Source organism: Enoplosus armatus, chromosome 18 (genome assembly GCF_043641665.1).
Source record: "Enoplosus armatus isolate fEnoArm2 chromosome 18, fEnoArm2.hap1, whole genome shotgun sequence".
Lineage (NCBI taxonomy): Eukaryota > Metazoa > Chordata > Actinopteri > Centrarchiformes > Enoplosidae > Enoplosus > Enoplosus armatus.
The window spans coordinates 9573222-9595099 of NC_092197.1; the positions used below are offsets into that span (position 1 = coordinate 9573222).

The following is a 21878-nucleotide window of genomic DNA, read 5'->3' on the forward strand; positions in this document are numbered from 1 at the left end:
TTCCCTGAGCTTTTGGTCCTTGCTCCACCAGCTGAACGTGACGCTCTCTTCCACACTGTCCCAGTTAAAGTGTTTTTACTCCACGCCCTGCCTCGTCTGGCATGAGTGTGCTCCTGAGCGTCACTGTCAACCGATCGCTGCTGGAGAGCAGAGGTTTGGGAAACTGTCAAATATTCAAATACTCTGTGTGCCTCTGAGAAATACAGCAAAATACTGAATATTGTCTCCAGGTCACCTGCACATGTGATAGGCTGTGGACAGCAGAAGAGACTTAAGACTATATAGAACAGGCCTGTGCATCTGTATTTGTGTAAAAACACTGTGATTTAAGCAGTATTTGTAAAACGTGAAAGATCTTCTTCCCCTTCGGCCAACCCAGACGGCTCCTCCTGTTATACATAAAATTTCCCTTCATTAGCCGCTTGGTAATTAGGATTGACTGCTCCCATTAATCACTTTATAATTATTATAACCAGAAAGTGTATTCTATTTTTGGTCTTGAGCCGAAAAAATTGAGGAGTGATATATGTACAATGATGTAAGGTAGATTAGGTGCAAGTGGAAAAAGTTTGAGGCGAGAGAATCACTCTTCAGGACTGTGTTCAAATGAATTATTTTACCTTTCAAACTAAAATTGATATTAAACAAACCAGATTCAATTAGAATGAGTGCAATCAGTATGACGTGTCAAGTGAACATGAATCAAAGATGTCAAGTGGCTGCTTCATCTCTGATGTGTTGAACAGAAATGAAATTAAAAAGAAGTAAGAAACAACTCAGGTGGAGTTCAGAGGTGAGACAAATTATTAGGATCTCTTAACTAAAAGATGCTAAATCTGCTGTAAATGTGGTCACTTGTTATTGTCCACATGTATCAGCCTTGTTTACAGGCTCCATCTGCTCAGCTGCTGCACACCTCTCCACTCTGCTGGGCGAACTTCATGTGATATGTCAAGCGAAATAAGACAGTGGCAGCACCTTCACTGACGCACAGACTTACATGTAGGACTGCTGTTAATTTACATCAACTATTATCTGTTGTTTGGTTCTACAGGGTGACACAGGACTCAGGTGGGAAACAATCTAACCTGTGAAAAAATGATTTAAGCCACAGTTCATTTTACTGTGTGGAACTGTTTGATGCTAAAATGCTATTAAAGTGTGTGAGGTGTTGTCATGTCCTGCTGAGTGGACACTTTAAAATTACACAAATAATCAGCAGACTGTCAGATATCTGTGATGATTGACAACATAAGTTATGGGGAAGTGTTCGGTTTGATCCAGACTTATTTTGTTTTGTAGCTAATAACGTGTTACTGTTAGAAATAAACCCTACTGTGCATTACCAGCTTCAATTAGCTCCTGTTTGTGTCTGGATTCACTTAATTGGCATTTATTTATTTGTAAAATGTGGTGTAACTTAGAATTTCTCTTCAACGTTTTGTTGAGCATGACGTTTGTGAGTTGTCAATATTCTAATTTATAACTTTATTGGTTTCATGCAAAAATAAAAGCAGCTGGTTTGAATCATATTTAAAAATTACACATCTTTATATAACGTGAGTTAAAAAGATTTCACTTCTTCATTGGCTGAAATCAAAATGTTGCAAAATTATAGAATCATTATTATAACAAAACATCATTCTCAGTAATTAATACATCATGAATGATGGAATCAGTTGTTTGCGATGAGGTCTGAGTTTTTGGAAAAACAAGAAAGGATTGAAGTAACTTTTTATATTTCCATGATTTTTAGATGTAACTTGGTGGCTCTTGTGTAGCTTTTATAATGTTAATATTAGCATAAAACAACTGTTTTGACTGTTACTTTCTGTTGTTAATCGTTCCTGTTAATAATTATAATTAATATGTATTTATTTGAACAATGACTGCTGTTTTTTTGCGCTTAGCCTCGGTGCCTTGCAGACATTTTTAGTTTATTTTAACATCTCATGTTCACCGTCATTTTTTCTTTTAAAGTGACTTTTTGCATTTGAATTCCAGTTCACGTCTAGCTCGCTTTTTGTTTCCTATTGTTTTCCAGTTAAATATGAATTATTTCGGTTTAACTATGTTGGTTTCTATTCAGGAAAGAGACGAATGATTTACAACATTTTCTGATGTTCACATTACAGGCAGATTTCTGACTTGTTTTTATAATTTGCCTACAACAGATGAGAGGGAATAAAATGTGTAATCCATCATAATTACAGCCTCTAATTCGGGCCCGAGCACGAGGGTTCATTTTTAGCAGCATGTGTGAAGCTGAAAAACACAACTCGTGAAAATTCACCACAATCCTTCAGCTCTTTTTGTGCAACGACGACTGATTATTACTGTTCTTCAGAAAACTTTGCGCTCACGAGGACCGGGTCACATCTTTACACCCTCGTCATAACAAACTGCTCTCATTATGACGCCTCAGTTTTCTGTGTATCACCACAGCAGAGACATTGAGCCTACAGCAGCGTCTCCTGCGAGTGGTTTTCTGGATAATTGAAGTCTCCTCTGTTACGTTTCCCAGCTCGCCGTGCTGTCAGGACTGCGGATCACTATTCAGACATCACATAACAGGAGTGGATTGAAACGAGGGCTTACCTTTCAACGACGCAGCTCAAAATAAAAGAAAAAAACGTCTCCCAAACAGATATTCTGATTATTATCCAAATGATGGGGACTCTGGCGGTGTAACACGGTGTGTCCGGGCTGCTGCTGCTGTTGTGTTGTGGTGTGTGTGTGTGTGTGTGTGCGCTGCCAACACAGCCAGGTTTTATCCAACCGGGGCTGCGCAGAGGACGGAGCCCTGCAGCCATTGGAGGAGGAGGGGAGAGGAAGGAGGAGGAGGTGTGGTTTTATGGAAAAGAGAGGAGCGAGCAGCCCCCCTTCATCTCTCACTAAAAAAAAAGACAGGATAACTGACCCCGTGTTTTGATGGCGTTACACCCACTGAGTGACTGTACGGAAACACTTGTCAGGGAGACGGCTTGTTTCCACTCTCCTCCCGCAGACAGCCCCGCTTTAATTAGACTCTGTACAGGCTCGTGAGTCCGATTCCGCCGCGTTCACACACGATTTAGTGCCTGATTTGCTGCAATCCGTCACCGTTTTCCCCCTGACAGGTAGACTTACACACCTGGCTGAGGAAGTGACCGGAAATCCAGCACGAATGGTGAACCACTCACCCCAAAGTGTGTTTCAAAACTTTTCACTTTTTAACAGCTCGTTGGGAAGAAAATACTTCTGCAGTCCAGCACAGTCCTGTAATTCTATGAGAGATGGATGTGATTCTTAATAATTGTTGTGTCCAAGCTCAGACAGTGAATTAGGATGTTCATTAAAGGAGACATTTCACTTAGAAATCTCTCTTTATTATCCCTATTTGTCCTGTAAAAAATGCAGGAAAACATATTCTTTCCTCTGTCTTTTGCTCAAACACGTTAAAACATCTGCAAATAAAAATTGGGCTTAATTCTTGAGGCTGATGGCAGTGTAATAGTGCAGCCTCATCTTGCTCTTTTCCTGGAATTCATCTTGAAAATTAAATGGGATTAAACACAGGGTGAGTTTTAGATGAAAAAAAGTAACAAAATAAAACAAACTCCTTTAGAGCACTCACGTGCAACAATGGCGATGCTACATCTGGATGCTGCACAAAGACACATTAGAGAAGAGATTTCTGCACAAAATGCGTCGTTTCCTTGCACGCATGCAAACGACTCGAGGCTTCTGAGTAAGAGCTGATTTGACTTTCTGCACCCCGCGTGAAACAGGGCTTGCATGCGCGTGATGTCACACCAGGGTGTCAGGATCCCCCCGAGTTGAAACGCTGTTAATGCTGTTCTCACGAGCCTGTAAAACAAACACGACACCTCTAATGACAGCCATTCATTCATGGCACCGCGTCGTCTGTCTGGTATAAAAAAAGGCAGGTTTATTCAGCCATGTGGGGGATTTATCTTCTTCTCGTGAGAGGAAATTAGACGCATTTATAAGTAAATTATTATTTATTTCATCTGCGATCATTAATGAATAGTTTCATACAGATGTATTCAGCTTCGCGACGGGTTTACAGCAAGAAAAGGGGAACCAAAATGCTGCAGAGGCGACTTCAGTCCTTATCTCGTCAGTTTGTGATTGAAGTCCGTCATTGCTCTGCCTCTACATCAGTGCCGCTGCAGGACAATAGGGCGACTGTTTTTAAATAAATACAAGTGCCAAGAGACTAAAGGGAATCACAACATTAGCTGGAAACAGAGACAGGCCTCTGTAAAGTGACCAGAGCGCAGAGAAAATGACAAGAGCCCGGAGGGAGAAGAAGAGCCAGAGGAGAGGGAGAGAGAGAGGAGGTTACAGAGAGTTTAACAAGGGATTAAAACTCGCAGATTGGTATCTATCGCGATGATACTGTGAATTAAAATAGTGCGTAATTATATAGGTCCACTTGCCGAGGGGCAGGAGTCACACACGCCCTAAATCCGGACTCTCATAACGCATAAAGCCCGATATTTAGAAAATGTCCCACTGGAGCATCTTGGTGTTTCCCTCAAGCTTCCGTCCAGCGGTGTTCATACAGTATGGCCTACTGACAGGGTGCGTATCTCGGCTACACAACACGTGTATAGTTGTGGTTATTCTTAATGTTAGATGCCAGCAATACCTACAGATAATAATGTAGACTCAGCTTGGACTGCAGGAACACTCAGAGAAATCCAAGAAGACTTAGAAATACATTTTCGTTAAAAATAATTGGTATTCTAGGATTTATAGTGATTCAAATCTTTATTTTCAAACGAAACAAATGTGTGAAAGGTATTATGGGCCAGACAGACCGTGTCCTCATTTACAACTGATATAGCAAAAAGAACACAGAGAGTTTAACAAAACAATTTGCAATTCTACCGTGCATATGAACTTGCCCATGAGGCTATGTGTCTTAATGAACAGGTGATTTTTAAATGGTACATGCTGAGTGGTTGGGTGCAACTGCTCAATACAAATGCTTTGTTGATGCTGACAAGGTGCACACATCATTTTAAAAAGGCACAAATAATAAAAATGCTTTTGCTAAAATATATTTTTGCATGTATGCAAGCTGGCACATTATATTTAACATGTTTAACTATCCAAACTAAACCTCGTCAGACGTGGGATTTTCTCTGCATCGCCCCTCGAGCCACTCAAAATGAGCAGTATCCCACTGCAGCTAAAATGATTCATAAAAGACACTTTGACTTATTGGCCCTCTTTCGATTTTTGTGTGCATCCTCAAATCTGCCATCCCATCATGTTGCCCCTTTTGCTGCTGATTTTGTATTAAGCTGTTTCCAGTACATTTATTTACATTGGATAAAACTGTTGAAAACTGCCGAGAACAACCGAGTTTCCTCCAATGCTGATTTCTTTTCTTCCTCATCTGCGGGTGTGTCTTGTTGACGGGTGTATCTCCGGATTTACTTCCCCGAGCAAAGTTTGTGTCCCTCGCAAAAGAAAAAGCAGCGTAACCTGCGGCGACAGGTGGCAACAGGAGGGTAAAAGGTCAGCGCGAACACTTCCTGCTGCAGAGATAAGAAAACACGCACAACTATTTTACTGTTTATAGTTTTTAGGATATTTTCAACTCAGCTCTAAACGGAGCTGCCTGCAAGTTACCTAATGCAATACAGCAGTAAATAAATGGGAAACGATTAGATTTTGGATTTTTTTCTATATGATCTGTATTTTGAGTTACAGGTTATTTGTAATTCTGCACGTTTTATATCTGTTATCAGGGATATTATGGCAAAACCCTTACTAGACTTTATAAGTCAAAATAAAACAGCACAAACCCCAGAAGTGGGAGAATAAGATGAAAAGTACATGAGGAATATATCTAAATAAACAGGTAAACCAGAGACACACCTGGAGGAATATTACAGTGAAACCCGTTGAAGATAAATTCAATTATGAAGCACCGTGCAGTGAGTGGCCCACACATACAAAGTCTTATAAAAGTCAGGTTTCTCCTCTCTCATCTTTCATCCCTCACTCACACTGCCTGACTCGCAGCGCGCGCTCCCGCGGACAGTGATGCATCGCCTCCTGCCTCCTCTGCGCGCGCGCGCTCCCGCACAAGATGAATGCTTCACGGGGAAACGCAAAAAAAAGGCACCCACTTAATGACAACTTTTATAAATCTCAGCCGAGCCGAGCGCATGACTCTTTGTGGTCAGCGAGTCGAGATGAGGCAGATAATTAGGTCATAATAGCTGGAGAAACACCTCACTATTGATGACCCCATTAGTGAGATGATTTCCTCACCTCACAAGTGCTGAAACGTATATTTTCTGAGCTGCTCTTGGTTAAGAGGGTTTCATTCACATGGAGAATAATTAAAGTTTTTTTTATATGTAGTCATACTTTATGTTTATTCACTCAAATGTCATTTATATGTCTTTAGACTTTATCCGTGAGTTAAATATGATACTTTGCATTTTGCTAAGGGATTTCTGAGGAGGTCCCCGAATGTCACCATGACAACTGGGACTCAACATATCACCCTTAAGAGAGAGTGAAGTCTGTAGATATAGTTGATATGAGGAATTTTATTTGGCTGCAGACCAACAGCGGTCTGTTGCCTGTTTGTTGGTGTTCAGTCATGTTTAGGTGTTGAGCCTCTCTTCCTCGGTGTTACTGTCATGATGCATGCATGTGTTGCCAATAGCTTTTCAGCCCCCCCCTCCGCAACACACACACACACACTCTCTCATCCTTTCAGTGCCGCCCCTTTTCTCTCCGACCAGCCTTTACCATCTGTTTTGGCTCCCCTCCATTCGGTCCCCTCATCTTTTTCTCCTCATCTTCCTGTGTTTTGTGCACTGTCCACCCTCCTTCCAGCTTTGTCTGTCTTAGTCCAGCCCCGTGCATTGTTCCCCCCTGCGCCTCCCATTTCCGCTTTGCTGTTGCCCTCTGACCCCAGACCCTGTCCTCCCCCCTGTGCCTCCTGCTGACACCCCCCCCCCACCACCACCACCACCCCTGCCAGGGACCCCAAATCTTCTTGTTCTTCTCTTGACTGCTCCCCCTTTAAGTTTTTTTTGGGGGCTAATAACTGTTGCCAGCAAGCTCCACACAAAATCCCAGCGTGATTGCTATTGTGAGGCCTACAATGGCAAACAGGCAGTAATGGCCATTAGCAACAGAGGGGGTTCGGCCTGTGAGCAGTGTTTAGTTGTGTTTAGCCCACATGCAATTTGGGCTGGTGGTCAGATAATCTTCAATTGGCCAGCCTCAAGTTTCTAATCTGCTCTGCCTCTCTTCCTGTTGGTCTGTTACCGACCCTCTTCCTCGCTTCATTTTAGATTGAACTTCTCCTAAAATGGTGTAAAAGTATAAGAATTTACCAAAATTTGCAGTCCTTACTTTAATGATTTGTATGAATGAATCCAATGTGGGTGATACAGGCCACAAACACACACACACGCACCTCCGTCGACACACACTAGTAATTGCAGCAGACTTTGAAGATCAGAGCGGTCCATCAGAGTGGACCTGCCTGTCGGTCAGAGTTGGTCTCCACGGAGACGAGCATCACAAAGTTGGCAATTGGCTGTGATGTTTTGATGGGGTGTGGCGCTGAACGTCCTCAGGTCTTCCTCCCACGACTGCAGACTTACAGGCCACAGAGCTAATCAAACGGACAGCAAAAGAGTCTCATTATCCATGCAGCAGGATGTGGCTGTAATGCAGAAAATATCAAAGCATAAACTCTGTTAGCAGGCTGAGTGAATGTCAGTGAGGAAACCAGAACACTTTGTGTCATCCTCTGGATTAGTGTCGCGTTTCTCTCAGCTTCCAATTAACTTGTTAAAGAGACTCAGAAGACGACACGTTGGGGCCACTTTACACAAGAGTACATTTTGCTCTGCACAAGTGTCTTTGAGAGAAGGTCTAGATTTATAATTGACTAAACTTACAGGGTCAGTTCAAGCAAATTACAAAAATTACAAAAGCCAAACAAACATATTTTCTTACTCACCCCGAGCTGTCAACAGTTTTCTTAGGGACTATTTCGTCAGTAGAAGGTAGTTCTGATCGGCCCGATCAATTGGTTGGTTCATTATTTTTGTCTAAACTGAAATATCTCAACAACTATTGGATAAAATGCCATGAAAGTTTAGACATTCATGGTACCCAGATGACGAACCCTAATGACTTTGTTGATCCCCTGAGGTTGACATTTGTGCTTTTAGGTGAAATGTTTTGACAACTATTGATTGGATTGCCATGACATTAGGTACAGATATTCACGTCCCCCTCAGGATGAATTTTAATAACTTTGGTGATCACCTAATTATTCATCTGGCGATACTTTTGTTTATGAGCAAATACCTACAAAACTAATGATATTCCCACCAGCCGCAGCTGTACTTTGTGTGTTTAGTGCTAATTAGCATGTGTTAGTGTGCAAACTAAGATGGTTAACATGATTAACAATATATCAGCTAAACATCAGCATGTTAGCATGAAGTACAGCCTCACATACAGCTGCTAAAATGGCTATCGACTCTTAGTCTTTTGGTCATTTAACGGACACAAAAAGGTTTCCAGTTTACTTTTGGCTCGTGACATCTGAAGCTGAGGACCACATTCACATTTGTAACACAGCGATTACGATTGTGTATTGTACCCCAGATAGAGTCAGTCACAGGGTTATTTAATATACCTATAGCTGAGATTTCACATGGAAACATCTGACAAGCAAAAAAGAGGTTTAGCATTATAGTGGCAGCATAGCTTTACTCTCTATCATGTTTTGATGGACACTTTTTACTGTCAAGCTACACATAGGGAGGTGTGTAAGAATAATAGAGAGAAGTTAGGTATGCAGCTTCCCCTGCAACCCATATATTTTCATACAGTCAGGTTTGTATTTATTAGATAATGTAAGTGTGACCGACTTCAGTATATTTGTCTCTGCTGTCAACAGACGATAAAGTGGAGAGAGATGTTAACACTGTAATGGTAACAGGCATTAAGAGAGACAGAGAGAGCTCCTGCAGATTTACTGCTGTGATGTCCCACTGATGCGTCGTGTTTGACGATTATGGACAGCCCAGGGTAATAGCAATGTAATTAGGCCTTTACTGTCATGTAATTCTCCGTCAAGCACATTGTCAATAGCTTGCCTGATGAGGTTGAAAGTGAGATTGGGATCCAGTGACCCGGGCCAGCCGCTGTAATAACCACACACACACATTCACACACACACACACACACACACACACACACACAGGCAGAGTGTTTGTAATGCAGTGTTGATGCTGTGATATTTGCTTTTGTCCCTGTGTTGATCTAAGCTGACATTATGCTGTATGGCCCTGATCGCTGTTGTCTGAGTGTTACATTTGTCATCTGTGGGAGGGCAAACGAGGGATCAGGAGGACTGGAGAGCAAAGCGAGAGAGGGAGGGAGGACCTGGCAGGTGAAGGAGGGAGGGAGGGAGGGAGGGTTGGTGTATGTGCTCATCTCTTGTGTGTCAGTTGCAGATCTGCTGGTGCGGAAGCAGATCTTTTCCCTCAGTGACTCTATTAATTTACCTCATTTATCTTAACCACCTCCCCCTCCCCCCAATAAATACTGGAGACCTCAATCCATGTGTGTGTGCATGTACGTGAACAACCATATATATGTGTGTGTGTGTGTGTGTGTGTGTGTGTGTGATGGAATAAAAACACAGCAGCTCCCCTTTCTATTCCCAGAGGACAAATCCGTGGCGGAAAAACTCATTTTCCTGCAAATAGTTTGTCAGCCAAGCTAGGAGGAGTGATAAATTATCACAGACGTTAGGTGAAGGAGGGTGACTGGAGGAAGAGGGAAGCCCCCTCTCTCTCTCTCTCTCTCTCTCTCTCTCTCTCTCTCTCTCTCACACACACACACACACACACACACACACACACACACACACACACACACACACACACACACACACACACACTCCTTTCTCCCATCCTCACTCACTTTCCCAAACTACTCCTCCCTCGACTTCCTCCTATCATTTCTATTTACCTCTGATATCTCATCTTGCGTCTCACATTTACAGGAAGCTCAGATCAAAACACATACATACATGCATGTACTTCAAGTGCACAGAGAAACACTCACACACACACTATGTACACAAACACGCACACAGTGCAAGTTGAAATTGGGAAAATGTGGTTGCCCCTACAACTCAAGTGTGACTCCCCATTCCAAATGATAAATTGATGGCCAGAAAAATGGATTTGTTTTCAACTAGTAACACATCAAAGAAATAATAATTCTGTGCGGGGGAGAGTGGCGGGATGATGAATGGGGTGGACAGCTGGATCACAACGGAGCAATGGAGTGCGTGAGTGAGAGAGAGAGAGAGAGAGAGATGAAGGAGTAGAGAAACTGTAAAAATCAACACGCAAACAAAACATGGTCAGACAACTGAAATGGTTTTGTAACAGGGTAACTCTGGGCGGACAAGTCTGATCCCTGTCTCAATTGGCCAAATCAACATTTGGACACCTGAACGTTACACCCATATGTGACTGTTAGACATCTCACTACAAAACCACGGGCATTAATATGCTGCTATGACAGCCTTTTCTCTACTGGGTACAGATTTGAGTGCACTCAAACTCATCCCAGAGGTGTCGGCTGATGAGAGCAAGGCTCTGTACAGGATAGTCAAGAAAAAAACTTTATTGTGGACCTGGCTTTGTGTCATGTTGAAACAGAAAAGGAAAGATTTGAAGCAAACTTGTATATATAATGTCATTGTATGATGTAGCATTAAGATCCCATAATTGAGACTAAAGAAAAGAGCCCAGAACATGAAAAACAGCCCCAGATCAAACATAAAAGTATACGGACAGAGGGGTCCACATACTGGTATATCAATCTTTGTTTCATTTGTTTTTATTTAGGCATTTTCAATTCAATTCAATTTTATTTATATAGCCCCAAATCATAACAGTTACCTCAGGGCACTTTTCATATAAAGCAGGTCTAGATCGTACACATTGAACTCCTCCACAGTTAGCCATGCTTATTAAAGATATAAAGAAGGAAGGAAGTTCAGATGAAGTTCAGGCAATACTTATTTGAAATACGAAGAGAAATATGGGAAAATATGCCACTAAAAACAGCCTCAAAACACAACCAATAACATAAATGCTGACATATATTCGTCTCGTCTATTGTCGTATACTCGTCATGAGACAACTCAGGGCTTCATGTTACAGGCGACTTTTCTGACAAGTATTGGCCCTGTTTTCTAAATATCTATATTTGGACTGTAAAACAATCACGAGGGCTTCTGTAAATTGGACTGGAGAGTTTGATCAATCAAAAAGGAAAATCTCATTCATTAAAACTGAACAGGCACAGATGTCCAATACACAACTCTGCAGGATCTTCATAACGGGCTGTTTGGCTTTTAAATGCTTGTTAAACAGAAGAGTGAAAACAGAATCAACCAAAGCTATTTCCGAGAGGCACATATCAGTAATTTGGAGAACAAAAACAACAGGTGTATTTCAGTTACATCACTCCCTGATGTATGAATTAAGGAATATATTTCCCCCGATAACAAAAAAAACCACATTTAGTTCTTTCTCTTGCAACTCATCCACAGCTACAATATCCTCCCACTCAGGTAGTCATCTCCCTCAGGTAATAACCGTTAGCATAAGCACTAAAATCACATCATCATAATCATCATCATTATCATCAGCGTCCCAGGTCCCAACACATTTACAATCATATCTAGAGCCATAGTCATAACACAATTGTATCCATATATTCACACAGTATTCAGGGAATTATTTGGACAACCATCGTGCACAGCGGATCATTAAATGTAAGAGGTGTTCTTCCCTCCAGGTTTCTAAAACCGACCCGATGTCTATACCCAATGTGTGTTTTCATCCTGCTCGTTTTTTTCCAACCATATCTTATTTCTATTCTTTTTTTATCGCCCCCCGCCCTCTCCTCTTCCCCTCCACACTCCTTCCCTTCGTAGTGATTGATGGAGTTAGGCAACAGAGCACAGAGCAACGTGTGGCCAACAGTCCAAGACAGCCTGCATCTGAGAGAGAAAGAGTGAGGTTGGTGTGGTGGTGGTAAGGAGGAGGAGGGGGAGGAGGAGGGTGGGGATTAAACGAAGAGAGAGGTAAAAGGGAGGGAAGGGAAAGAGGAAGGGAATGGGGAGTGTGAGTGAGAGTGTGTGAAAGAAGAGAAGGGGAGGGAGGAAGAGGGAGAGTATGAGAGAGAGAGAGAGAGGGGAGCTCAGCTGAAAGCCACAGACTTAATTCTATGCATCATTAAGCAGTCTCACTCAATGCAACATCCCCTATACATCATCCACGCTCAGTAAACACAACGGTGACATTACATTAGCAACTGCAAATGAATTTTCTTTTTAGAAGGAAATTGAGAATACTCTCTTTCTCTCCCTCTCTTTTACCCTCTCTGGTGCTGGCAAAGCTTGAGCGCAAGGCCATAAAAGGCAGGGAGATTTAAACAAAATAAAAAACCCAAACAATATTTCCCTTTGCCTCTCTGGCACACATACACACACACACACACACACACTCTCTCAGTTTGTCAGACAGAACAGTGCAGAGATTTGTGCACAAACACACACCACTGATGTGCATTAAGCTGTAATTTATAATATGAAAGCAGCATCATAAACATGAACATTTTATTCACACTGCTGCAGGAAATATAGATTATTTTATTTACAGATAAGGTACCTTGGAAATAAAGCTGTTTGTATTCTGTACTGTGATGTATCTCAATTTGTTTTTGTTTGTTAAACTTCCTAGTTCAGTCCTTGCTGGTTGCACCAGCTGCTCATATGGTTAGCTTAGTTACAATGTTAGTTAGTGTTTACTGAGTGGATATGTACACAGCACTAAATTAAAAAAGGGTTGCACCACACAAACTAGTTCTCACATAGAGATAAGTTGTTACTACATAATTACACCAACTCACTGCCAGGTGTAACTGTTGCCGAGCTAACTGAGCCAACGGACTAAACTAATGTTAGCTTGCTAATATATTGCCTGTTAAGACCGAGGGGTAAAAGAAGGTTATCTGATCTGACATTAAAAAATGTTAGCCTAAACATCGGTTAGGCTAATGTTAGCTGAATTTCCCCATAACTCTGAACTACATGAATACTACCCCCCCCCCCCTCTCTCTATGTATGCATATATAAACAAAACAAATTCATAACTACATTTACAAAGGATTATCTGGTAAGTTTAAAACATATCGTTTGGCCCCCTAAAACTCTCTTATTTTTGGCAGTAATGCTACTAACCCAATAATGTATAACAACTTTCTACTGGACACAGTTACAGATGTTTCTTAGCAACTGATTTACACATTACTTAAGTCTTTACGAGCTAAGACACTTTTTAAGTTTTGATGGTGCAACTTGATTTAGTAATCATTAGTTTGAAACTAGCTGTTAAAACTTAGGAACGCAAAAACTTAATGGAAAAGATGGTGAAGCCCCATCCTGAGATATATTAAAACACCCACACTGGTACCAGCATGCAGACACACACAAAATTCACATATTTTAGCTGTAATGCCTAAGAACACGTGAGTAACATATTATCAAGCAAGTCAAATGAATAATTATGTTTTTATTACACAAATTATGCCCTTTCCCCTAAACTAGCCAGGCTCTGAGGCCTGGGAAATCTATTAAGGCTGTGCTATAGATCATCCCATCCACTGTGGCGTGTATATAGATCAGTCGGCTCATTTGAGGAATATTGAATCGGTTACAGTAAAGTAAGCCCCTGGATTGAGTCAAATGTATAAATCCATGCATGTGTGAGGAGCTGTCAGCGTGTGCTGTAATGACGGATGGCACTGGGTCTCTGTTTCAGCGAGAGGTGATAAAAAGTCAAATTATGAGTGCTGGGGAGGGACAAGAGAGTGTGGGGGAGCAAAGACAGAGAAAAGAGAATTGGACCAGAGCCGTCAAATGATAAGGGCAATCAGTCAATCTGGGAACGTTTCGGACGGCGGAAAGTGTTATTTCCTCCCAGTCAAGGGTCGGTGAGGGGTCAAGAGTATGACCTCTGACCTCGTGCAAGTGACGAGTTATTGATTCATGGTCTCCACAGTTTACCCATGTTATTATCTATTGGACATGATTGGTTTCCAATTGCAGTGATTTGAAGTGAAACTACTTCAACAAAAAGTAGTGAGAAGGACTTGATTAACAAGAAAAAATCTTTTCTCTACAAAAAAAATACGCTCTTAAATTTGAAATCTTCTTCCGCTGTACTTCATGCGGTCCTGACATAATGTTTTGTTTTTACAAAAGGACAATGAAGGAGAAAGAAAACTCTTATTCTTTCTTTGAAAACATGGGGGAAAAACAACAATTCAAACACCTCTACCACACAGCCTCACACACTTAATAGCACTGTCAAAATATTATAATTTATTGTGATATAGTGCTTATGAGACATCAAAATCTTGACTTTTTGGTTAAATTCGTCACATAATTCTTGGTTGTTTTTCATGGGACAATATTCAAATTTAAGTTTGTACCAAGCATCAACAGACCGCACTGTAAGCTGTTCTGAAAAATATAAAAATATATAAAATAAATGAATACTACAAAATGAACATTTCACCTCACTAATGCAGGGGTATGCATGCAAAGTATCCCAGTTAAAGATCTATCTAGTGAGCAGCTGTTCAGGTAAATTCAGTTTGGAGGTTCACTCCGAGAATTGATCAAGTAATAAACTTCATTATGATTTACTTGTTCATGAAACCCCCAAAGGCCAGAAGCTTTATCTGAAACAGGACACACACAACACTGACCCTAGATCCTTACATAGTGTGACTTTGCTCAGATCCCAGTCCTGAATTAGCTAAATCCCTAATACCCTCCTGAGAAGTCAGTCAGAGATTCTGGTAGCATCCCACTGTATTACCACACCATCTCTCCCTCTCTGCTTTCTGTCTCAGGAGCATCAAACAGAGCCACGGACCCCCTACCAGGGCTGACCCCCACGTCGACCCCCCTCCACGCTCTGAGACTGACCCGCTCCAAGGTGTGAACTTCTGTCCCCAAGCTGATAGAGCCTCCCGATCATTTTTATAGTCCCATCCCTCGCTGTTTATGACTCTGCAGTTTGATTATAGCAAAGGGGGCTTGGAGCGGTAAGAGCCCCGGAGAGGCACGCACACACACACACACACACACACACACACACACACACACACACACACACACACACACACACACACATCAAAGGAGCTATGGGAGGAATGTGGACATTTGTTGTTTGTTTTATCATCCAGTACCAGCACTTATCTGCTTAATCATAAAGGATTGACCTGGGAATGAGGCAGGAGGGACGCTGTGCTGGCCAAACAAACTATCCCCAACACTGTAATTGTTACTGGAGGGATGAGCCAGGTTCATTTTGGTTATAGCAGCTTACAAGGTACATGGGAGTTTTATTTGAAGACAGAGCAGAAGAACAGTTTACTTTAACATTACAACTGTTGCTGCTGCAGCAAAGATGAATCTGAGTGATTCAGCTACAGCTAGTCCACTATTTATGCTCTTGAACGATACAGTTTAGACAACACTTTTTTATTGGGTTGAATAGGGGTGGAACAAATAATCAATTCTCTTGCTAGACATTATTGACACACATTAACAATATTATGATACATCATCAACAATAATTCTTTTTTATTAATGATTCATCTACCATCATATTTTCTTGACTAATTGTGTGGTCTATGAAATGTCAAATGTCTTCATATCACATGTATGGTCGGACTAGCAGTCCAAAACCCCAAGATATTCAATTTACAATGAAATAAAAGAGATAAAGCAGCTGCTCGTCATATGTGAGAGGTTTTTGTTTCCCTTTATTACAGACATGAGAAAAGTGCAAAGACCTGATGCAATTTATTTCTCATCTCAAAGCAGTGTTAATACAGTATTGATTCCTGTTTTAGGAATGTTTTCCTCCTGAGTTACCATTGTAATCATGATTTCACGTCTTCTGTTAAAAGCAGAGACAACTCTGTTCTGTCAGTGTGGTCAACTATATGACACCAACAGTCTCAAAATATGTAGTTCCTTATGGTAGCGAGACTATCTCCCCACCCAGTTACATGTTCCTAATTTATGGAGTCAGGTAATGCAGGTAGTCAATAGGGTTTAGTATTGCACTAAACACATAAAGTTGTGGGACTCACAAGAGACAGATTAAAAAAGAATGGTCAAAATTGATCCAGTAGAAGTCAATATATCCTGAATTTTATCCAAAAAATGCTGGACGCTTCATTTCCCATGATGCAACTGAACAGCATCTTTAGAACCTATTTATGTTCTTTAAATGTTTCAGTGCAATACATATATAGTCATACACAACAGTGCAATACATACATATATATATATACACACACATACATATACATTGTTATTGTATATATTTTTTACTTTATTTTTCACTTATATACTGTAAATGTGTATATTTTTATTTTCTATTTCTTATTTTTATATTTTGTACATACTTTTAGCTCTAAATTATGCTACTTTCTACTCTTGAATGGGAGCATCGGTACTGTACAATTTCCCCCCGGGGATCAATAAAGTATTTCTGATTCTGATTCTAATTCTGATATTTTAGACATGTTTTTGCATTGTCCCACTCTGTATGTTCTGTTTTACATGTATTGAATGTTTTTTTTTTAAGATGTGGTTGAGGTCAGAATAATTTCTTCTAGGTCAAATCACCATCGGAGTCTCAACCCTGATGCATCTCACACCACTGCTGTAGCACCAGAGTGACTGAGCTGTAGTTACAGTGTGCGAGACACACAACACTTTAATTAAGTCACAGGACCCCCCCCCCCCCCCATTTTCTCTCTCTCTGGCCCTGTGAGTCAATCAGACTCTCTGCCCTTCGTTTCCCCTGTGTGGGAGGCCGGCGTGCTGGCCTGAGTAGCTGGGAAAGTCCCATGATTTATGGCCCTTTGCAGGCCTGACTGCCTCTCACCTCCCTGATGATAGAGCCAGGGGTAACGAGGACTGGTTGCTCCAATCCCCTCTTCTATTTGGTAAATCCAATTTTATTCATTTGGGATTTAAAGGCACTTCGCAGCCTTTGCCATCTGATGCCATTGGTAGGTACAATTGGAAAGATTTATCCCAGCACTTCTATGTGTAATTGGGTATATTTTTACAGGTTATGTGAAAATCACATGGATTAGATGTTAATGATTAAGCACCCCAAAGGGTCAAAGGGGTCATTTTATTCTCAGTGTCACTTAGACTTTCATTTCCTTATTCATTACTTTCTTTCTCTTTTGATGTAAGCTCCACAGAGCCTTGTAAAATGTTGGATGCTTTGTGTGAGCAAACTGAAAAGAGCATTAACTGAATAACTGTACATTTCCGTTTTTGAGTTTGTCCAGGAAGCTCTGTTGCGGCTTAATATTTACCTTGTGAGTCTTTGCCCCGGTCAAGTGTCCCACACTGCTGTATCGACAATATTCAAATGTACGGTATATCAGAGAACTCACTACCACCTGAGAAACACCCATACTGAGGGCTGAATCAGTACGAGGTGCGATTTTGAAGCTTTCTGCGCTTGTTTCAGTCTCCATCGGAAGGATCAAGCAGCTCTGACATATTAAAATCAACCAACCTTACATATATAGAGGGACACACACGAACACACACACCAGCAGCAGCAGCAGTAGCAGCAGGGCAGTAACTCAAGGCCAAAGGAGGAGGTTTATTTTTATCATGGGCAAAGGCGCCAAATCATGTTGGTATGAAGGGGGCTATATAAATGCAAATTGTATTGGAGAGCTATTAGTCCTGGAAAAGGTTTGTATGTAAATGCCCTATAGGACCACAGAGGAGCACTCGGCCAGTTCAGATTAGTGGGGTTTGTGGCAAATGTGCTGCAAAAGACAAAATAGAAAAATAGACAGAAAATGCAATTGCCTTGTGGTAAATCATGGTGAACAAGGTGAGTAGTTGAGTAATTGAATGGCCAAGGTGTTTCTGTATGGTTTATTGTGTATGCAAGAGAGATGTATTGTAGGTCGGTTTTCTGTGTGCAAGTGTTCATGTTTTATGGTCAATTTGCTCATGATACAGATTTTTTTTTTTCTGTGCCAGAGCAGAACAGTGTGGCCACAAGCAGCTCTGCGAAAGTGTGAATGAGCCGAATGTCAAAGCATCGCTAAATGAATTACTGCTGCCTTGTTTATGGCCTCGAATCTGTTTGGCAATACGTCAAAAAATAGACTTTGTGGTTGGCAATAGAGCGTACTATATCGACTGAAGAAGAAATTGGTGATTATGACATGAACAAATCAAATATGGCACAGAATGCCACATCATTCATGGAAAGTAGAGGATTTAATAATTGGGCATTAGGCTGTGACAACACTAGCGCAAGGTCGCCCTCTAGCTTTGACTAGAGAGACTCACAGGCAGATAACGCATGTCAGCCATGAATCCACCACACGAAATACTGATTTTTTTATTCAGTCAGTGCCTACATATCCCTGCATTAAATGTACAACATAACAAAAAAAGTGTGCAGAACCAGCTAATATAAAAGTCGAATACCTAATATATATACAGTATATATATTTCAAGATATGCATTGACAGGTTAACATGTAGAATTCACTGTACTGACATCAACTTATAAAAATGTTTTTATGCTGCCAAGTGAACACTGAATGAATAAAGTGATAGTTTCATTAAAAAAATAGTAAGACTTTCTGTCACCTCCTTGTTCTGGACATAAAATGATGGAGTGAGTCAAATGTAAAGTGCAACTGCAGTTTTTCACGGAGCTTTTGCTTCCTGAATTATTTCTTCCGAAATGATATATTTCTGCAAACCCACGTCATGCCGTCCTGTAAAAAAAAAACATGCAGACAATGTGGTTGTGATGTGAAAATTGGTGAGGTGAAATTGATGTGACCTGCAGCTTAAAAGTACTGCAAAGTAATGCACTCAGAGTCAGCGCCCTTTGATTTAAACTAACCAATACAATTAGTAAGGGAAAAAAATCCCATTCAGAGTGGACTGTTATTAAGTTGATGATATATAATATGTTGAATGACTGTGTAGGGATAAAAACATTGTCTTACAGTGGCTGGTGAGGACAGTGTCATGAATACATATAGTGGAGACGCAACAGCAAAGCCTGCTTGGTCTTTAAAAGATGATAACATGCTTAGCTTTTGACCTCTAAATCTGGGTAATTCTATAAATAGCATACATAGTTTGAACGGGGAGAATTTTAATTATAAAATATAATATACATAATTAGATTATTATTCAGTGGGGTATGACAAATACCCAGAGTCAATACAGCAGAAATGAACTGCAGGGTTGCTGCTGGCTTGTCAGATAAGAAGAAGTAGCCAGTAAGTTGGTTTTAATGTGACATGTACAGAAGCAATATTAGTATTTTGATGTTGGTTCAGCTGTGGTCTTATTGTACATGCAAAGTTTCCTCTGAAGTCAGTTTTGTTTATTAGCTGCTGCTTTTAAATTTCATCAAACTTGCCAACTGTATATGATAAATAGATCATGTTCACCTGGTCTATCTGATATAAAAGGGCTTTACTGTTGGTAAAACAAATGCTATTGTCAATTTCAGGTGATGTCACAACATACATTTGAAACTGACTGCAAAGGCAGTTGGTGCCACTTGCAGCCCACCCTGCTGTGTGTTTGCCATACTGTGTATAGCGTATTTACCTGCACTCCCTCAGCAGTGACTGCTGAGCAGGCCTGGACCTGCCACATGCGATCCCGGATTGTGTGCAGATGGAGACTTTCTGCCAGCTCAGACGCTGGGCTGGCTGTCATCAGATCCTGCTTGTTGGCAAAGATCAGCAGCGGCACAGCAGCAAGCTTTTCCTCCTCCAGCAACTCAGCCAGCTCCTGGACCCACAGACACACACGGGTAGTCAGCGACATATGTGTACTGGCTGAGTCAAAAAACTAAATAACATCGACTTTTGGCTTTAATTGCACCAAACCTCATCAGAACACATGGTTAAAACTGGAAATGTATAGACTGTAATTGACATCCTGTGATCAACATCTGTAATCAACCTTTCATTCCTACTGTTTGCGATGAGTCTGAACTCCTACAATCAGAATATTTTCTAACCCTCAAAATGTTCTATTGTAACTGTGTATGATCAGAAATCATACTAAAAATATCTTAATATTGCACTTGCACTTTAAACTTTTAAAGAAAACTGCATCTCACCAGACTCGTTTCTTCAAACCGTTTCCTGTCTGAGCTGTCAATCACATAGATCTGCAAACAACCCAGCCATAGATATTACCAAAACAGTTCATAACATGCATAACATACTATATCATAACATACTATATTATGAGGACTACTATCTGCAGATGTTGAATTAATTAATTCTGGCTATTGTAACATGCAGTTTAAGTACATCAAAGAGAACCTACCAGCACATCTGTGTTCTCAAAATAATTCCTCCAGTAGGGGCGGATCTTGCGCTGACCTCCAATGTCCCAAACATTCAACTTGAAGCCAGACGATTGCACGCTCTTTATATTGAAGCCCTGTTGAAAGATAAAATGCTTAATGCTTCAATACCTGCAGCAGGTGGATTAAAGCATGATTTGGATATCTGTTTGACTAGAAAATGAAGAAATGCATCTATGTGAGGAAATGTGTGTGAAAAGATTCTCCACCGTGTGTGACTGAACTACTGGATGTGTGCAAGGGTGTGCATATTCGTACTTGTGTTGGGGTGATGTGGCTGATATCTTCGGCTGCCAGCTGTTTCAGCAGAGTGGTCTTGCCAGCATTGTCCAAGCCAAGCAACAGTAAGCGCACCTCCTGTTCTGGAGACTGCTTCAGCCTCCGAAGAATGGACAACAGGCCCTGCAGGTGGATCAGAGCACACGTTAGAGGCGATGAGCTTCAATGGGACAGCAGGTTCCAAGTCAACATTTGTTTCATAATGGTGGCCTAAGCTGTATCAGGTAAAGCACCAGTCATCAGAGGACAGCATGGTGTCATGGGGTTGGCAGAGGAACCCGACGCAGCTTGTACTGGAGGTTTAACACTCATCCCACAGCAAGAATCATCTCGAGGGTGAGGATTTAGCTGTTAGTCGCTCGCAGTGATCTATACAAGTACCGGGCCAAAAGCTCTCATTGGCTCAAAGATTAGGCAGTGAGTGGCTTGTGTCCAGAAAGTGGTATGGATGGCTTTGCCTCAACCTATTTACCTTGCAGTGTGTCACTGCACTCTGTGACTTATAACCTATGGACTTGATTTTGTAACTTTATAATTTGTGGTTTGTCCACTTTGCCTTCTTGTTCTCATATATTGTCTACTCTGTCTCCCTTTATTTTTCTTTTTTATATCCTGTAAAGTACTCTGTAACTACTGTTTTGAAAGGTGCTATATAAATAGCCTGAATTGTTTGTGTGAATGATCCCAAAATAAGAATAATACATAGTTTAAACTAAAACTATTACAATTTGCCAAACCAGACATCTGAGCATTGATAAAATGCAGAAATATAATAATTGCAATTTTCAGTGACAACCCATATTATCCTCAGAATGAATCTATTGTTGGCATTGTTTTGACAGTGACAACTTTCTCAAATCTGATGTCATCTACCCTAGCCAGGTGCCCCATTCACTGGCATGTAACGTTAGCCGGCTGTAGCTAACAGTTTCCAGTCAAGAAAACTGTCATTCACTGAAACTATAAATTAAAAATGTCATGTTCAAATTCCAAAGCAGCCGTGGCTGTGAATCGCAAT

General features: G+C 41.0%; 1 protein-coding gene across 1 annotated transcript; it reads right to left on the reverse strand.

Annotated features, from left to right (window-relative positions):
- Nucleotides 1–7599: 7599 nt before the first annotated feature.
- On the reverse strand, nt 7600–21189 carry LOC139301649 (ADP-ribosylation factor-like protein 3). Its single transcript, XM_070925090.1, has 6 exons — nt 21178–21189; nt 20840–20983; nt 20542–20658; nt 20330–20380; nt 19810–19995; nt 7600–7663 (listed from the first exon to the last, which is right to left on the reverse strand). Exons 1-6 carry the CDS (start codon nt 21187–21189, stop codon nt 7649–7651), a joined length of 525 nt encoding a protein of 174 aa, XP_070781191.1. The 3' UTR covers nt 7600–7648.
- Nucleotides 21190–21878: the final 689 nt, after the last annotated feature.

What these genes read in the sequence shown, in the direction of transcription:
- LOC139301649 (XM_070925090.1), bottom strand. An exon ending in TTGAGAACACAGATGTGCTG is followed by an intron (nt 20,381 to 20,541) that starts GTAGGTTCTCTT and finishes GGTTGTTTGCAG; the next exon opens with ATCTATGTGATTGACAGCTC. An exon ending in GGTTTGAAGAAACGAGTCTG is followed by an intron (nt 19,996 to 20,329) that starts GTGAGATGCAGT and finishes CTGTGGGTCCAG; the next exon opens with GAGCTGGCTGAGTTGCTGGA.